At 41.6% G+C, this 18,353-nt stretch overlaps 1 protein-coding gene across 1 annotated transcript in view; it reads left to right on the forward strand.

Annotated features, from left to right (window-relative positions):
• Positions 1–18,353, forward strand: part of MOV10 (Mov10 RISC complex RNA helicase) — a 349,433-nt gene that overhangs the window by 285,555 nt on the left and 45,525 nt on the right. The window contains exon 19 of the mRNA XM_053706650.1: positions 11,347–11,471. Within this exon, the coding sequence (XP_053562625.1) occupies positions 11,347–11,471 (125 nt within the window). The remainder of the gene's footprint in view (positions 1–11,346; positions 11,472–18,353) is intronic.

Consider the following 18,353-nt stretch of genomic DNA (forward strand, 5'->3'; position numbering starts at 1 on the left):
ACATACACAAAAATAAATAACTGATACATATCACGTTTGGAAGGTACATAAAAATTAAAGCATTAGTGTGCCAGTATAGAATTAGTTATAATAGTATCTAGACAATAGGAGCTCAATATTTATATGATAGTAGGAGGCAATGACATGGAAGGTATCTAGATCAAAAACATAGGGATAACATTTGACATAAGTTATAGCACCAGCTTTATGACCTTAAGTATGAAGTGCAAACAGTGAAAACAAGACATGTGTGGCTGGAACTTATGGAAATGAAGTCTCGATTTTATAATACAGATAACTAGTGGTCCCTACTCTCAGATAAGGGATATTCTAGACGCTGAAAGTAATGAGAGGAAGGGAACTGGCTTCTATCAGGTCTCCCGTAGACCTGAGTGTATGGGGGGGAGGGGGATGCAGCGGGCAAGAGCCGCTCGTAATGGGGGGAAAAGGGAGGGGGGGAAGGGGAGGGGGGGGCGGAGTTAGGTAAATTGTTATGAAAATACACACTACAGGACTATGTAATATGGAATGGGATTGGGTCTCAGGGCTTTTGAGTATATCCCTGGACGACACCTCTGGTTTATTAAGACTAGGGTATGTGTAGGTAAGAATAAATTGCCAGAGAGGATACAAACAGGGGGGGGGATATTTCTATAGATTTGAAAAGTTAGGAGTCTTTGTGTGGACCCCTCTCCTGGGGAGGTGCCAACTATAGGCGATGCGGGTAAAAGGAGTTGGGATATGACCCGCAGGTAGTAATCGCCGGCGGGAAAGGAAGGAGAGGGGCCAGATAGAGATGAGGGGTGTCCAAGAAAGCTATATCCCGAAAAAGCTGATATCTACAGCTGAATACATTGTTTGACAATTTGGGTATGAATGTGTTATAAGCAGTACACTTTACTAATCGGGATGAAGAGGTGGAATATAGATAAATAAATAACATTACCCAACATAGGGCGCCTAAATGTATTAGAGAATTAATTAGTAGCGTACATGAGACAGGCGTGTGAGAGTGTTATTTGGACATTTCAACTATAATACTTAACTAAGAGATAGCTAGAAATTCAACCACATAATTTCCACAATGTGATACAACAGGTATCATAAGAAAGACTCATAGTCAGAGGAGATGATATTGAACTAGGCCACCTGCAGGGATAGTAAGTAAAGAAGAGTCACCTATAATATAAGACATTATCACGCTTGAAAGTGAAATTTAACCACGTACAGTATGATAAATTAGGGCTTTACATATAAGCCTTTAATAAGGCCATCCATCAAAAAGAACTGCGGCATGTAATAAGCATGTCTTTGGGCTGTTAAGCGTTGTCTGCTAATATATAAGTGCACCAGCATCTGTTAACAAATAATGGGGTATGGCTAAATAAAATGTCCAATAGGTCTGTAATATAAATGTATGGCTCTGATGCACATCAGGTAATTTCATTCAGGTCTATGTGAACTCAGAGGCCCCCCTATTCTTGTCCATTAAAGAAATAGATAGAGTAAATATATCTGAATAAACCCTAATATCTCTAGCAGTGCATATTGTTTGACAGTATGTGTATGAGTATTTTATAGGCTATATACCTTGCTAGTTAGGGAAAAGCTGTGATATATATATATATATATATATATATGTATATAAAGACATTGTTACCTTACATAGGGCACCTAGGGGTTTAGGATAATTAGGTAGTAGCGCAGATGCACCAGACATATGGTAATATTAACTGGACAATGAGACTAAAATGGCTAGATGAGAGATAACCAGGGTATCCGGAAACCTAATCATCTATTTTCTATACTATGATGCAACAGGTATATTATCTCAGGCAAAGCTAAAGGACTATCTCAATGTTAGTTCAGGTGAGCACTAAACAAGAAAAACAGACAAAACAGCAACAACAAAAAAAACAGTAACAAAAAAGAAAAAAACAGTGCTATTAGCATAGACCCAAAGAACAATTAACTCTCTAAGACAGCTCTACATTCACGTCTATAGAGGAAAACATTTGTGAACATGCAGGTTTACAAAAAGCTGTGACTAGCTCATAAGAGACATACTAAAAATTGGAGTATATTGCTATTAATGACACTCCTGTAAATTTGTGGAGGCTACATAACCTCTTCAGACATAGGGCAAATATTATAAACATAACAAGCAAAACCGGTAAGTACTTGTGAATCGTAGAGGACATAGTGTAGATCTCTAGTGTTCAGAGTGGTGACTCGTCATCCAGAGGGGAGTCCATTATAAAATGGCAATCTAGATTATTCCTCTGGCAGAACAAGGTAAGTGGAATACATTAATACAAAGAGCCCTCAACTAACCAGTCTTATTCTGATGGTCAGGAGAGATTTACCCAAAGCCTAACTTGACCAGGCATTGATGGAACCTCCACAGTAGTATCGAGACCAGCTGGATCCCAACTGACGGTAATACTGACGATGCCATGTCTCCCACATGCGCAGGGGATCTGAGGCAGGCTGCAGTCCAACGGGATCCAGCGGCGTCGAAGATGTTGTGAGCCCCCAACCCCCTGAAACATGCAAAGGCTGAGGGCCCGTCTGGGCATAGTTCAAAGTCACAAAGAGCTTGGTACGTGTGGCTATCGGCTAGAGGTCCTGAAGTGTTGCGGCTGGTTGTTAGTAGAGCTGTCAGCTTGCCGGCAAGCCGTGCTGTATTTGGAGAGTATTCTATCTCGGGGCAGGTTACGAGCGATCGCTTGTCTTCTGTAAAGCCCTCTGTCAGATGTACCTCCGCAATGAGCTGCGATGCCCTGTCTCCGTCCACTAGTTCACCCCTATCCAGCTTCCTCAGTACTGGTCCGGTCTCGGCAGAAGGACTCCTCTTAGTGGGCGTACGTATAGCCTGGGTAGTGTAATCTATGTCGGTCTGAGGCGTTGGCAGGGCTGGTGTTGGCACTCCGTTCTTAGGCTGTGTAGGTTCATCACAGTCTGTAGTATCGATGGAAGTCGCCATTTTAAGTGCAGGCATGCTCTTTTCTCTGAATTGCTCCTTAAGCGTGAGCTGAAGATTAAAAAAATTGTGGTCGAGTTTCTGCATCAGCATCTCGAACGATGACTGTATTTGATCCACACAGTCTGCCATGGCTAGAGAAGTAGTATAAAGCCCAAAGTAGAGTTGTAGATAAGCAATTATCCAGCGATCTCTGCTGCCACGTGAGAAGTCAGATAGTAGTTGCTTTGCTAAAGCCTTAAAAGACGTTTAAGACCGAATTTCCATACAGGTTGTATAATAGTACTTTTCTCCCCATATAAAAGAAGGTCAAGAGTTAAGTTAATGGATGTAAAATCATAATATATTACTTTGTTATGCTGTTTTGGCAGCAGAGCTGCAGACAAACACGTCTGCTCCCTCTGCTAGTTGGCTCCGCCCCCGAAATTTATCATTTTAATCCACCCATGTTTATATACTAACACAATTAACCTATTTACTATCAGATCCAGTGGATATCATCCAAGATAAACGGATATAGCACAATATAAATCAATATCAGTATAACATATCTTTATCAGATCCAGTGGATATAATCCAAGATCAATTTCTACTAATGCGTATAATAGGATTATGGTTAAAGTATTAGATTAGTCTAATAAACAGTGCTGGTACAAAAGAATCACAGAGGCAATGCTACTATTCGTCACACTTGAAGAACCGTGTTCCTGTTCCATGGCGTAGATTCCGGTAAGATAGTTTCATTTGATTCCGTTAACTGTCATAATAATCACATTACAGATAAGTATGGGCCTTGCTGAGGCACCTTCTGCTCCAATCTGGGAATCATGGGATAATTCCTCCTTAGGGTGGATTAGTGAACGGGGAAGGTTTTTTTTTTTATCATGTTTATGTGATTCAACCTGCTTGTGTGTGTGCATAGGGGCTCTGTGGCTGAGATATATGCCTATGTGGCACATATTGGCTTGTTCTTTCGGTTGTGGTTTATACAGCCTAGAACTATACCTTCGGGTTATGCCTATTTTATTCAGACTTGCTTAACTTTTTCTTTGGGCCTAGTTTTGCCGCCCTTTAGTGGTGCGCGTTTTTGGATTTTGCGGGGCATCTGGTGACCGGTCGCGTTTTTACGATTGGGTGGGTCTTCTTCCCCTTCCGCATTCCTGACTGAGTGGCGACGGAGGAAAGAGTCTTCTCCGCTGAGGTCTGCTCATAGGAGGTGGTGAGTGTTTGTTTTTTCCAATCTCTGTTTATCTTGTGCAGTCTTAAGCCATGGAGGATTCCAATGCCGGGACTATTTTTGTATCCGATTCTGAGTCGTCCTCGGATAAGGATTGTAATTCTGAGTTGTCCTTGGATGAGGACCGTAATTTGGCTCTGTTATCGCAAGTCTGCCAATCTGGTCTCTTGTGCCTGGATAGTTTGCCGGGTCCCTTGGGTTCGGGGGACCCTGGGCCTTCCGAGCCATTGGCCTCTGGGGACTCTTCTCCTCAGGAGGCGCCTTCCCAATTGCATACTCGTTTTACTTTTGAAGGTGGCCCCAATGTTAATGTCCCCTCTGCGCAGGGTGGATTGTTTCCCCCGGAGATGGAGACATATTTTCGATTTAATATTTTAATGGCGCTGATTCGCTTGCAGGACCATGAAGTTTCCTTGCAGTTATGTGCCTGCCTATTTCAGGCGTTCAGACCATGAACGGCACTATATTCCCCCTGGGGGTGTTTGTTCCCTTTTGTTGTTCCTTTCATTATAGGATTGTGTAGCTGCGTGTCCTATTACGACTTTTTGACTTATTGGGTTATTTATGGTCCGAGGACTTCTCAGTTCTCGTAAGGTTCTTTGAGATAGGCTAGTGGGGATGTGTCTCGCCCCGGTCGGTCTACTGTGAGCTTTCCGAGTCTTTTTTTCTGGAGGTTATGGCTTCCGTTTGGCAGGTCATGCAGACACATAGTTCCTTCTGGGCGAATGCCTGCAGGTGCCCTTGTTTTTCTTTTATCCGGTCCGGATTATTTTTCTTTCGGTTTTCCCTATGGGAATTCTAGGATTGCTTGATTTAAGTTCTTCTATGGAAGTTGTTCCCGGATTTCTTCCAGAGTTTTGTGTGTGACCTGTTACTTGTTAGTGACGCATGTTGCTCCTGGCTGGTCCGGTGGAACCTACTGATTCTCTTGTTCAGTTATTTGTTTTTATACATGGGGAAAAAAGGAAAAGATTACACTATTCTTCTGGACCTTTGGGTCAGGATGTCGGAAAAGCTTGGGCTGGCCCGTGTCAGTCCGCACCCTACGTCGGGACCGGTGGTATCCCACCGCGTCCTTTCACATCCCTGATCCGAGGGGTGTAGTTTTTACCCTGTGTAGTGGTTATGCCCTTTTGAGCTACTGTTGATGGTTCTCCTAGAGTCTCTGCCATCGTGTAGTTTAAGCTGTCGTGCGGAGGTGGCCAATGTCCTCTACCTCCGCCCCTGGAAGCTTTTTAGGCTCTGAGATTTTGGATTGACTTTTCTCCAGTGTTGTCACTGGTGCCCTGGTCGTCTTTATCGCCCCTTGGGGGTTTGGGCCCATGGTGGGCTCTATTCTTGGAGGCCTGTGCCTTGGGGTTACTGATTAGGTTTTTTTTCCCCTAATAAACTCATGCTGCAGGTGTTTTTTGCAGTATCTCTTGTGTCCTTCTTGGATTTTGATTTGCGGTTCTTTTTCCTCGTTGAGAGAGCCTGCCAGCTTGTCCCGATTGGGGCGTGTTGACTTGGGCGATGACTTATGGAACACAGGATACGTCCTCGCACTCAATGAAGCAGGAAATGGACTTAAAAAAAACTTTATTTATTTACCAATTTCCATAAAAACAAAGCTGGAAATACTTAGAGCCAAACGCGTTTCGTTAGTTAAAACATAACTTCCTCAATGACTGATGACTTATGGAAGTCTGTATGTCCCTGTTATGCCCCTGGGATTTGGCGTTGGGTCAGGATGGGTCCTATTGTCTCCCTTTTAGGGAGTCTTGGGTATTTTTGGTTTGATATCCTTGTGGAGGATGGGCTCTGGGCGTTTTTGTTAAGGGGTTCCCTTTTCCTATTCCTCTTTCGTGTCTAGGACTAGCTCTAGCTCGGTTTGACCTCTTTTTCCCTTTTGTCTCTGCCTTCTGCAGACTTTGTAACGGCGCATGGGTTGGTTGGTCGCCTTGCTGCTTGTGTTAAGGGGGCTCGAGCGGTTGCTTCAGGCTTGGCCCTTTTGTTGGGTTCTGGGAGGTCTGTATTCCTTTCTGTCCTAGGATTTGTGCTGGTCTCTCAACACTTTGGGCATTCTGTGCCTGTATAATCATTTGTAGATTGGTTGGGTGTCCTGGGGACACGTGCTCCCTGTCTCACGTTTTTTTCTGAGGGTCTCTTGTCTCTTTTGGATTAGCTTTGCTGCCTAGTAAGCGGAAGGTTTGCTGTTGGGAAACAGCTGCAGTTATTATACCTTGTCTGCGGGCAAGCTATTGAGCCTAGCTGGCCTAGTGGTTAGCTGTCTATCTAGCAAGCTGCAGTTCTTGAGTTTGTACTCAGCTGCTATTTTATATCTGATGCCTGTGGGCTTGCCCTTAGGGATTGTGTCCTCAGGTTTCTGCGGTTTTCCCAGGGTCTGGTTGCTTTTCTCAAGCGTGCCTGGTGGTCCTTCCCTTTCTTTAGTGTAGGGGTAGGGTTCTGTTGGTCAGTTATTTTGGCCTACGGTTAGCTTTGCTACCCAGCTTGTAGGAGGTTGCTGTTGTCTCCAGGGAAACTTTTGCTCCTTGAACGCTAGCATGCACTTTACGGTCCCTTGTGAGGTGTTTTCTGAACCCTCTGGGGGAGTTGGATCCTTTGGATCTCTTTGTTCAGAAAGGTTGATTCAGGAAGGATGTTCCGCTGCTCTGCGGCCTATAGTGGTGTAGTGTTCTGCGCAGTTTCAGTTGCGCAGGAGCGGGAGGATTTGTATCCGTTTTCGGATGGGGGCTCTGCTTATTTTTGTGCCACTAGTTTGTCATCCTTTTCCTGTCTCTCTCCTGAGCTTCCTCCGGCTATGGAAATTTTTCCTTGCTTTCCTCAGTCTCTTGTGGTCGGGGGTGTGGGACTTGTCTGTTTTCCCCTGCTCACTGGGTTGGGGGGGTTTCCTTCACGTCCTCGTTTATATGGTGACGCATGTCCACGCTGTCTCGCTATTTTTGCGTTTGCTGGTCCTTGAGATTCGTTTGTTTCTCTTCTAGTCCTTTCCTGACTTTTCATATAGTCTGTTTGGGTGTAGCCTACTGAGTGGCTCTGGGTTGTCTCCTTGTCACCCTGGACATTTTTCTTGTATCTTGGTTGACGGGCTGCGGCGTGGTTGTCGCCCCTGACAGATGCTGTCCTTGAGGTTGGTGCTCTCTGTTGGGCCCACTCTTGGGTCTATCTAGGTTCTTTGGACTGTTGGTAGAATTGTGTTTCCGGACTGCTTTTTTCAAAATGTTTGTTGATCCCCGTTTAGGATGAACTAGGACTTTGTTTTCTTGGGAATCTGTTTTTAGGTTGGTGCCTTTTTATTGGTCTGCCTCTTAGCCTCCCGTTTTGGCATTCTGTGTCCTCTTTGGCTTGGGTATAAATTTCCCATAAGTAATGAATGCGACTGTGGACTCTTTCCCATTAGGAAGAAAAACATAAAATATGCTTACCTGATAATTTCCTTTTCTTCCGTGGGAAAGAGTCCACAGCCCCCCGCCCGTTTTTTGAGATGTTGTTGTTTTTCTTCTTGCACCCTTTCATCTTGATGCTTCATCCTCTGTTCCTCGGCTGAATGACTGGGGGATAGGGGAAGTGGGAGGAGTATTTATGCCTTTTGCTGGTGGGTCTTTGCCTCCTCCTGGTGGCCAGGCTCTTATTTCCCATAAGTAATGAATGCGGCTGTGGACTTTCCCACCGAAGAAAAGGAAATTATCAGGTTAGCGTAATTTGTTTTTTGAAGGTTCTGGGAGCTCTTCTAGCCGTTGCCAGAACACCAGTTCTTGCAGTAGCGCGGTACAGGCACCATCTTTTCGTCTAGCGGAAGAACATTCAGAGTCCCTTCTCAATCTTCTTCGATCACATGGATGAAAGATAAACTTAGTAAAGAGTTCTCTTACTCCAAGTACAAGGGTGAATTTCTTGGGAACTATAATAGACTCCATATCCATGAGAATATTCCTCACAGATCAGAGAGGTTGCAAGCTAACTTCTTCATATCTTGCCCTCCAGGCCTCCTTGAGACCCTCAGTGTATGGAGGTGATCTGACTCATGGTGTCCTGTATGGACATAATTCCTTTTGCCAGATTCCTTCTCAGACCCTTACAACTATGCATGCTGAGACAATGGAACAGCGACCATTCAGATCTGTCAACAGATTGTGCTGAACAACCTGTCGAGACTCGCTCTCCTGATGGCTCTGTCTAGATCATCTGTCCCAAGGCACATGCTTCTTGAGACCGTCCTGGGAGATTGTGACTACAGACGCAAGCTTTTCCGGCTGGGGAGCCGTTTAGGGTGCCAAGATGGCACAAGGTCTGTGGACTCAGGAGGAGGAGTCCTAATCAATATTTTGGAACTCTGGGCAATCTTCAAAGCCTTGAAGGCTTGGCCCCTTCTGGGTTCCAATCAGACACTATAACCTTGGTTTCCTACATCAACCATCAGGGGGGAACAAGAAGTTCCTTGGCGATGAGAAGTATCTCTGATACTAGAGTGGGCGGAGACTCACAGATGTACGCTGTCAGCGATCCACATTCTGGGTGTGGACAACTGGGAAGCAGACTTCCTCAGCAGGCAATCCTTTCACCCAGGGGAATGGTCTCTCCACCCCAAGGTGTTTGCAGAGATATGCAACTAGTGGGGGACGCCGGAGATGATCTCATTGCACCCCGCCTCATTACCAAGCTACTCGGGTACGGGTCGAGGTTGAGGAATCTGTCAGGCGGAACTGAGAAATGCCCTATCAGTACCAGGGAGGTTCAGACTCATATCTTTTTCCTCCATTACCGCCTCTCCCTCGTGTGGTGGCTCGCATCAAGTAGGAGCGAGCATCAGTGATTCGGATTGCTTTGTCGTGACTGCGAAGGACGTGGTTTACAGATATGGTGGCGATGTCCTCATCTCCTCAGTGAAGGTTACCTTGTCGTAGAGATCTGCTGATACAGGGTCCCTTCATTCATCAAAATCTAGATTCTTTGAGGCTGACTGCACGGAGATTGAACGCTTAGTCTTAGCCAAGGGTTTCTGAGAGTGTTTTTGACACTCTGGTTCAAGCTCGTAAGCCAGTTACTTGTCATATCTACCATAAAGTGTGGAGGACTTACTTGTACTGGTGTGAGGAGCATGGCTTTTCCTGGCATAAGGTTAAGGTTTCCAGAATGTTAGCTTTTCTCCAGGATGGACTGGAGAAGGGTTTATCTGCTAGTTCCCTGAAGCGACAGATATCGGCTCTGTTGGTGTTACTGAACAAAAGATTGGCTGAGCTTCCGGATGTGAAGTCCTTTGATAAGGCTCTGGCTAGGGTTAGACCTGTGTTTAGATCTGGGGCTCCGCCTTGGAGCCTCAATCTTGTTCTTAGTGTTTTGCAGCAAGCTCCGTTTGAGCCTATGCATACTATTGACATTAAATTGTTAACTTGGAAGGTTCTTTTTTTTTGTTGGCTAAGGCCAGACCTTCTGTCTCAAGGGCGGTCTTTCCATCAGGATCTCAAATCGCTAAATTTGAAGGTATGGAAATTGAATGCTTAGTGCTTAGTCATAGAGGTTTCTCTGACTCAGTGATTAATACTATGCTACAGGCTCGTAAGTCTGTTTTTTGGAAGAATTATCGGGTTTGGAAAACCTATATTTCATGGTGTTTTTCTCATAAATTCTCCTGGCATTCTTTTAGAATTCCTAGAATTTTACAGTTTCTTCAGGATGGTTTGGATAAAGGTTTGTTTGCAAGTACTTTGAAGGGACAAATCTCTGCTCTGTTTTATTTCATAGAAAGATTGCTAAACTTCCTAATATTCACTTCAGGCTTTGGCTCGTATCAAGCCTGTTGTTAAATCAATCTCTCCTCCTTGGAGTCTTAATTTGGTTTTAAAGGCTTTGCAGGCTCCTCCTTTTGAGCCTATGCATTCTTTTGGATATTAAACTACTTTCTTGGAAAGTGTTGTTCCTTTTGGCTACCTCTTCAGCTAGAAGAGTTTCTGAATTGTCTGCTCTCTCTTGTGAGTCTCCTTTTCTGATTTTCCATCAGGATAAGGCTGTTTTGCGGACTTCGTTTAAATTTCTTCCTAAGGTTGTGAGTTCTAACAACATTAGTAGGGAAATTGTTGTTCCTTCATTGTGTCGTAATCCTAAGAATACTCTTGAAAGATCTTTACATTCTTTGGATGTTGTAAGAGCTTTGAAATATTATGTCGAAGCTACTAATGATTTCAGGAAGACATCTAGTCTATTTGTTGTTTTTTCTGGTCCTAGGAAAGGTCAGAAAGCCTCTGCCATTTCTTTGGCATCTTGGTTAAAACTTTTGATTCACAAGGCTTATTTGGGACAGTCTCCGCCTCAGAGAATTACAGCTCATTCTACTAGATCAGTCTCCACTTCTTGGGCTTTTAAGAATGAAGCTTCAGTTCAGTTCAGTTGGTCTTCTTTACATAATTTTACTAAATTTTACCATTTTGATGTATTTGCTTCTTCTGAAGCAGTCTTTGGTAGAAAAGTTCTTCAGGCAGCTGTCTGATTCTCCTGCTTATGATTTAAGTTTTTTTTTTCTTGAAATTTGAGACTTATTTTTTTGTGGATTTAATTTTTTCAGCGGAAATATCTGTTTTTATTTTATCCCTCCCTTTCTAGTGACTCTGCTGTGGTCTTCCACATCATGGGTATTGCTATCCCATACGTCACTAGCTCATGGACTCTTGCCAATTACATGAAAGAAAACATAATTTATGTAAGAACTTACCTGATAAATTCATTTTTCATATTGGCAAGAGTCCATGAGGCCCACCCTTTTTTTGGTGGTTATGATTTTGTATAAAAGCACTCTTTTTGTATGCTTGTTTTACTCCTTATTTTATCACCCCACTACTTGGCTATTCGTTAAACTGAATTGTGGTTGTGGTGAGGGGTGTAGTTATAGGCATTTTGAGGTTTGGGAAACTTTGCCGCTCCTGGTAGGATTGTATATCCCATACGTCACTAGCTCATGGACTCTTGCCAATATGAAAGAAATGAATTTATCAGGTAAGTTCTTACATAAATTGTTTTTCTTTCTAACTAATATGCACCATGTTATGTTTTGTCTTGGCGTATTGCACCTTTAGCATCATGTTGCTCTGCTGCTTATGTGAACAAATATATTTCCCTTTTTATCTCATCACAGATTTCTCAAGTTTTGCCAAGAAAAAGGTGGATACAAAGGATTTAACTATGTAGAAGAAGATCCTCTGGATGAGAATGATATTAATGACCTTTTAAGCAGCCTTAATATTAATGGTCCACCAGCTGGTAAGTATAAGCAAAAATTCTAACCTATAAAACAAGGTTGTTCAGCACCTTAACAGATGAGCCACTTTCAAAACTATATATTTAAGTGGACAACCCCAGATATTGATCTAGACCTATTATGGTATATTTCATGACACCATTTTGCTGTGAAATGCAATCATATAACAAAATTAACTTTCTCACCACTTGTGCAGTCATAACACCAATTGTTATAAAAGCTTTTCTAGGATCCCCTTTGTTCAGAAATTCTGTAGGTGCATGACTTTGCCATTGCGCTTTTTGGTAATTAGGAAGCTGTTAATTGCAGCTGAGCACCACACTTCTAAATTCCTGGCAGTGAAGAGGTTAATTAGTTAGCTGGTAAGGGTAATATAATAGTGTAGGTATTACCCTTTAACCTAACACCTTCAACCTTCCTGATCCCTCCCAAACAGCTGTCGACTTCCCCACCCACACTCTTCATCACCATCTTAGGTTCTGGCAGACAGTCTTTCAATATGCAGTTTTCTTTTTTAAGACACGAGTCCACGGATCATCTTAATTACTAATGGGATATTCACCTCCTAGTCAGCAGGAGGAGGCAAAGAGCACCACAGCAGAGCTGTTAAATAGCTCCTCCCTTCTCTCCCACTCATTCTCTTTGCCTACGTTAGTGATAGGAAGAGGTAAAGTGAGGTGTTAGTATAGATTCTTCAATCAAGAATTTATTATTTCTTGAAGCAGTGCAAGATGTATTGCTTTGTACTAGGGTGTAGCCGTAGTCCATATCAGTCTCTTCAGTAGAGCCTTGGTGGCTTTAGAGCAATGTGAACTTGTGGGACATAATCTGCAGAAAGAGAACAGAGGCACCACCACGGCCTAGTACCACCAAAACAAATATACAAAGATGCAGATGAATGAATATATATATTATATACTGTATGCGCCCAGCAGATGTCCAGCCAGATAACCTTGAGGGAGTGTGCATGTTGCCTGTATAAGCACAAAAGGCAGACAAACATAGCCCAGTAACGTTTAGACAAGTGCAATACAAAACAATTTGATTGCACTTACAAGAAAGAGTGCACCTCCAGGTGCAGTAAAGACAGACTCAGACCTCACAGCCGCCCAGCTGACTGGTGTCACCAACTGAGCAGCAGCAACCGCAAAAAGAGTCCCAATGTTACCAGCAATGGTGTAACGATGGCATACACCACAATAGCAAGTGAATAGTGAATTATTCTTTATTTAAAAAGCAACGCATTTCCCAGCCTTCTAGGGGCTGTTTCATCAGGCTGATACAAAATATTAAAAAAACACTTGCTATATAACAGATTACAGACATTCTCTGATAGGTCAAACAATTAAACAATCACACCTGTGTGTGTTCACAATTCATTAGTTGGTATGGTAACATGAGTAAACAAAAGGCCTCACAGGTGGATTACAAAGTGCATGTAATTAACAATTGCTCAGTTGGCATAGCAGCCAAAAATAAACACAACCATAAAAAACTTTCTCACATATCCAGATCACAGTAAATAATATAACCCACATTGGTTAATATTAAAAACAAAAGTATAAATATCATAACATAAATATAAAAATACATTTCTTTCATGTAATTAGCAAGAGTCCATGAGCTAGTGACGTATGGGATATACATTCCTACCAGGAGGGGCAAAGTTTCCCAAACCTTAAAATGCCTATAAATACACCCCTCACCACACCCACAATTCAGTTTTACAAACTTTGCCTCCGAGGGAGGTGGTGAAGTAAGTTTGTGCTAGATTCTACGTTGATATGCGCTCCGCAGCAAGTTGGAGCCCGGTTTTCCTCTCAGCGTGCAGTGAATGTCAGAGGGATGTGAGAAGAGTATTGCCTATTTGAATGCAGTGATCTCCTTCTACGGGGTCTATTTCATAGGTTCTCTGTTATCGGTCGTAGAGATTCATCTCTTACCTCCCTTTTCAGATCGACGATATACTCTTATATATACCATTACCTCTGCTGATTCTCGTTTCAGTACTGGTTTGGCTATCTGCTATATGTAGATGAGTGTCCTGGGGTAAGTAAGTCTTATTTTCTGTGACACTCCAAGCTATGGTTGGGCACTTTGTTTATAAAGTTCTAAATATATGTATTCAAACATTTATTTGCCTTGACTCAGAATGTTCAACTTTCCTTATTTTCAGACAGTCAGTTTCATATTTGGGATAATGCATTTGAATTAATCATTTTTTTCTTACCTTCAAAAATTTGACTCTTTTTTCCCTGTGGGCTGTTAGGCTCGCGGGGGCTGAAAATGCTTCATTTTATTGCGTCATTCTTGGCGCGGACTTTTTTGGCGCAAAAATTCTATTTCCGTTTCCGGCGTCATACGTGTCGCCGGAAGTTACGTCATTTTTTGACGTTATTTCGCGCCAAAAAATGTCGGCGTTCCGGATGTGGCGTCATTTTGGCGCCAAAAGCATTTAGGCGCCAAATAATATGGGCGTCGCTTTAGTCTCCTCATTATTTAAGTCTCATTTTTTATTGCTTCTGGTTGCTAGAAGCTTGTTCTTTGGCATTTTTTCCCATTCCTGAAACTGTCATTTAAGGAATTTGATAAATTTTGCTTTATATATATGTTGTTTTTTCTCTTACATATTGCAAGATGTCTCACGTTGCATCTGAGTCAGAAGATACTACAGGAAAATCGCTGTCAAGTGCTGGATCTACCAAGCTAAGTGTATCTGCTATAAATTTTTGGTACCTGTTTCTCCAGCTGTTGTTTGTATTGCATGTCATGACAAACTTATTAATGCAGATAAAATTTCCTTTAGTACTGTTATATTACCTGTTGCTGTTCCGTCAACATTTAATTTTCAGAGTGTTCCTGATAAACATAAGAGATTTTATTTTTTAAATCCATTTAGAAGGCTATGTCTGTTATTTCTCCTTCTAGTTTACATAAAAGTCTTTTAAAACTTCTCTTTTTTTCAGATGAATTTTTAAATGAACATCATCGTTCTGATACTGATAATGGTTCTTCTGGTTCAGAAGTTTCTGTCTCAGAGGTTGATGCTGTTAAATCTTTTTATTTGTTCAAGATGGAATTTATTTGTTCTTTATTTAAAGACGTATTAATTGCTTTTGATATAGAGGATTCTGGTCCTCTTGATACTAAATCTAAACATTTAAATAGGGTTTTTTAAATCTCCTGTAGTTATTCCAGAAGTGTTTAATCTCCCTGATGCTTTTTCTGAAGTAATTTCCAGGGAATGGAATAATTTGGGTAATTCTTTTACTCCTTCTAAAACGTTTAAGCAATTATATTCTGTGCCATCTGACAGATTAGAGTTTTTTGGGGACAAAATCCCTAAGGTTTGGGGCTGTCTCTATTCCTGCTAAAATGTACTACTATTCTTACGGCAGATAGTACTAAATTTAAGGATCCTTTAGAAAAGAGAATTGAATCCTTTCTAAGAAAAGTTTACTTATGTTTAGGTAATCTTCTTAGACCTGCTATACCGGATGTTGCTGCAGCTTCATCTTTTTGGTTAGAAGTTTTAGCGCAACAAGTATCAGATCATAATTTTATAGCATTATTTTTATTCTATAACATGCTTATTGGTGATACCATTTGATATCATTTGAGTTGATGTCAGGTATATGTCTCTAGCTATTTTAGCTAGAAAAGCTTTATGGATTTAACTTGGAATGCTGATTTGTCTTCTAAAGTTAACTTTGTTTTTCCCTTTCTTTCCAGGGTAATAATCATTTTTTCGTTCTTTTTCTCATAATAAGGAGCAAAAGCCTGATTCTTCATCCTCAGGAGTGGTTTCAGTTTGGAAACTATTTCCAGTTTGGAATATATTCAAGCCTTATAGAAACCTATAGTCAGCTCCTAAGTACCCATGAAGGTGCGGCCCTTTTTTCCAGTTCAGCTGGTATGGGGCAGATTATGTTTTATTCAATGGAGTTTGGATCAATTCCATTCTCAAACTCTGGTTTCAGAACATTGTTTCAGAAAGGTACAGAATTGGCTTCAGTTAAGGCCTCCTGCTAAGAGATTTTTTTCTTCCTGTGTCCCAGTTAACACAGCAAGGCTCAGCATTTCTGAAATGTGTTTCAGATCTAGAGTTGGCTGGAGTAATTATGCCAGTTCCAGTTCTGGAACAGGGGCTAGGGTTTTATTTTATCTCTTCATTGTACCAAAGAAGGTCAATTCCTTCAGACCAGTTCCGGATCTATCAATATTGAATCGTTATGTATACCAACATTCAAGATGGTTACTGTTGGACTATTCTGCCTTTTGTTTAGCAAGGGCATTTTATGTCTACTATAGTTTTGCAGGATGTGTATCTGCATATTCCGATTCATTCAGATCACTTTTAGTGTTTGAGATTCTCTTTTTAGACAAGCATTACCAGTTTTGTGGCTCTACTGTTTGGCCTAGCCTCAGTTCCAAGAATTTTTTTCAAAGATTCTCGGTGCCCATCTTTCTGTATTCAGAGAACAGGGTTTTTGTATTTCATTATTTGGACGATTATCTTGGTATTTGCTCAGTCTTCTCATTCAAAGAATCTCATGCGATTCGACTTGTGTTGTTTCTTCAAGATCATGGTTGGAGGATCAATTTATCAAAAAGTTCATTGATTCCTCAGTCAAGGGTAATCTTTCTGGGTTTCCAGAGAGATTCAGTGTCCCTGACTCTGTCTTTATCAGACAAGAGACGTCTAAATTGTTTTTAGTTTGTCGAAACCTTCAGTCACAATCATTCCCTTCGGTAACCTTATGCATGGAAATTCTAGGTCTTATGACTGCTGCATTGGACGCAATCCCCTTTGCTTGTTTTTCACATGCGACCTCTTCAGCTCTGTATGCTGAATCAATGGTGCAAGGATTACACAAAGATATTTCAATTTATATCTTTAAAACCGATTGTTCGACACTCTCTAACATGGTGGACAGATCACCATCGTTTAATTCAGGGGGCTTCTTTTGTGCTTTCGACCTGGACTGTAATTTCAACAGATACAAGTCTCACAGGTTGGGGAGCTGTGTGGGGATCTCTGTCGGCACAAGGAGTTTGGGAATCTCAGGAGGTGAGATTACCGATAAATATTTGGAACTCCGTGCAATTTTCAGAGCTCTTCAGTTTTGGCCTCTTCTGTAGAGAGAATCGTTCATTTGTTTTCAGACAATGTCACAACTGTGGCATACATCATCAAGGAGCGACTCACAGTCCTCTGGCTATGAAAGAAGTATCTCAATTTTTTTGGTTTGGGCGGATTCCAGCTCCTGTCTAATCTCTGCGGTTCATTTCCCAGGTGTAGACAATTGGGAAGCGGTTTATCTAAGTCGCCAAACGTTGCATCCGGGCGAATGGTTTCTTCACCCAGAGGTATTTCTTCAGGTTGTTCAAATGTGGGAATTTCCAGAAATAGATCTGATGGCGTCCCATCTAATCAAGAAACTTCCCAGATATCTGTCCAGATCCCGGGATCCTTAGGCGGAGGCAGTGGATGCATTATCACTTCCTTGGAAGTATCATCCTGTATATATCTTTCCGCCTCTAGTTCTTCTTCCAAGAGTAATCTCCAAGATTCTGAAGGAATGCTCGTTTGTTCTGCTGGTAGCTCCGGCATGGCCTTATAGGTTTGGTATGCGGATCTTGTCCGGATGGCCTCTTGACAGCCGTGGACTCTTCCGTTAAGACCAGACCTTCTGTCGCAAGGTCCTTTTTTTCCATCCGGATTTCAAATCCTTAAATTTTAAGGTATGGAGATTGAACGCTTGATTCTTGGTCAAAGAGGTTTCTCTGACTCTGTGATTAATACTATGTTACAGGCTCGTAAATCTGTATCTAGAGAGATATGTTATAGAGTCTGGAAGACTTATATTTTTTGGTGTCTTTCTCATCTTTTTTCTTGGCATTCTTTTAGAATTCCGAGAATTTTACAGTTTCTTCAGGATGGTTTAGATAAGGGTTTGTCTGCAAGTTCCTTGAAAGGACAAATCTCTGCTCTTTCTGTTCTTTTTACAGAAAGATTGCTATTCTTCCTGATATTTATTGTTTTATACAAGCTTTGGTTCGTATAAAACCTGTCATTAAGTCAATTTCTCCTCCTTGGAGTTTGAATTTGGTTCTGGGAGCTCTTCAAGCTCCTCCCTTTGAACCTATGCATTCATTGGTCATTAAATTACTTTCTTGGAGAGTTTTGTTCCTTTTGGCCATCTCTTCTGCCAGAAGAGTTTCTGATTTATCTGCTCTTTCTTGTGAGTCTCCTTTTCTGATTTTTCATCAGGATGAGGTGGTGTTGCGAACTTCTTTTGAATTTTTACCTAAAGTTGTGAATTCCAACAACATTAGTAGAGAAATTGTGGTTCCTTCATTATGTCCTGATCCTAAGAATTCTAAGGAGAAATCATTGCATTCTTTGGATGTTGTTAGAGCTTTGAAATATTATGTTCAAGCTACTAAGTCTTTCCGAAAGACTTCTAGTCTATTTGTTATCTTTTCCGGTTCTAGAAAGGCCAGAAAGCTTCTGCCATTTATTTGGCATCTTGGTTGAAATCTTTAATTCATCTTGCCTATGTTGAGTCGGGTAAAACTCCGCCTCAGAGGATTACAGCTCATTCTACCAGGTCAGTTTCTACTTCCTGGGCGTTTAGGAATGAAGCTTCGGTTGATCACATTTGCATAGTTGCAACTTGGTCCTCTTTGCATATTTTTACTAAATTCTACCATTTTGATGTATTTTCTTCTTCTGAAGCAGTTTTTGGTAGAAAAGTATTTCAGGCAGCAGTTTCAGTCTGAATCTTCTGCTTATGTTTTTTATTAAACTTTATTTTGGGTGTGGATTATTTTCAGCAGGAATTGGCTGTCTTTATTTTATCCCTCCCTCTCTAGTGACT

The sequence above is a fragment of the Bombina bombina genome, chromosome 3, assembly GCF_027579735.1.
Source record: "Bombina bombina isolate aBomBom1 chromosome 3, aBomBom1.pri, whole genome shotgun sequence".
Lineage (NCBI taxonomy): Eukaryota > Metazoa > Chordata > Amphibia > Anura > Bombinatoridae > Bombina > Bombina bombina.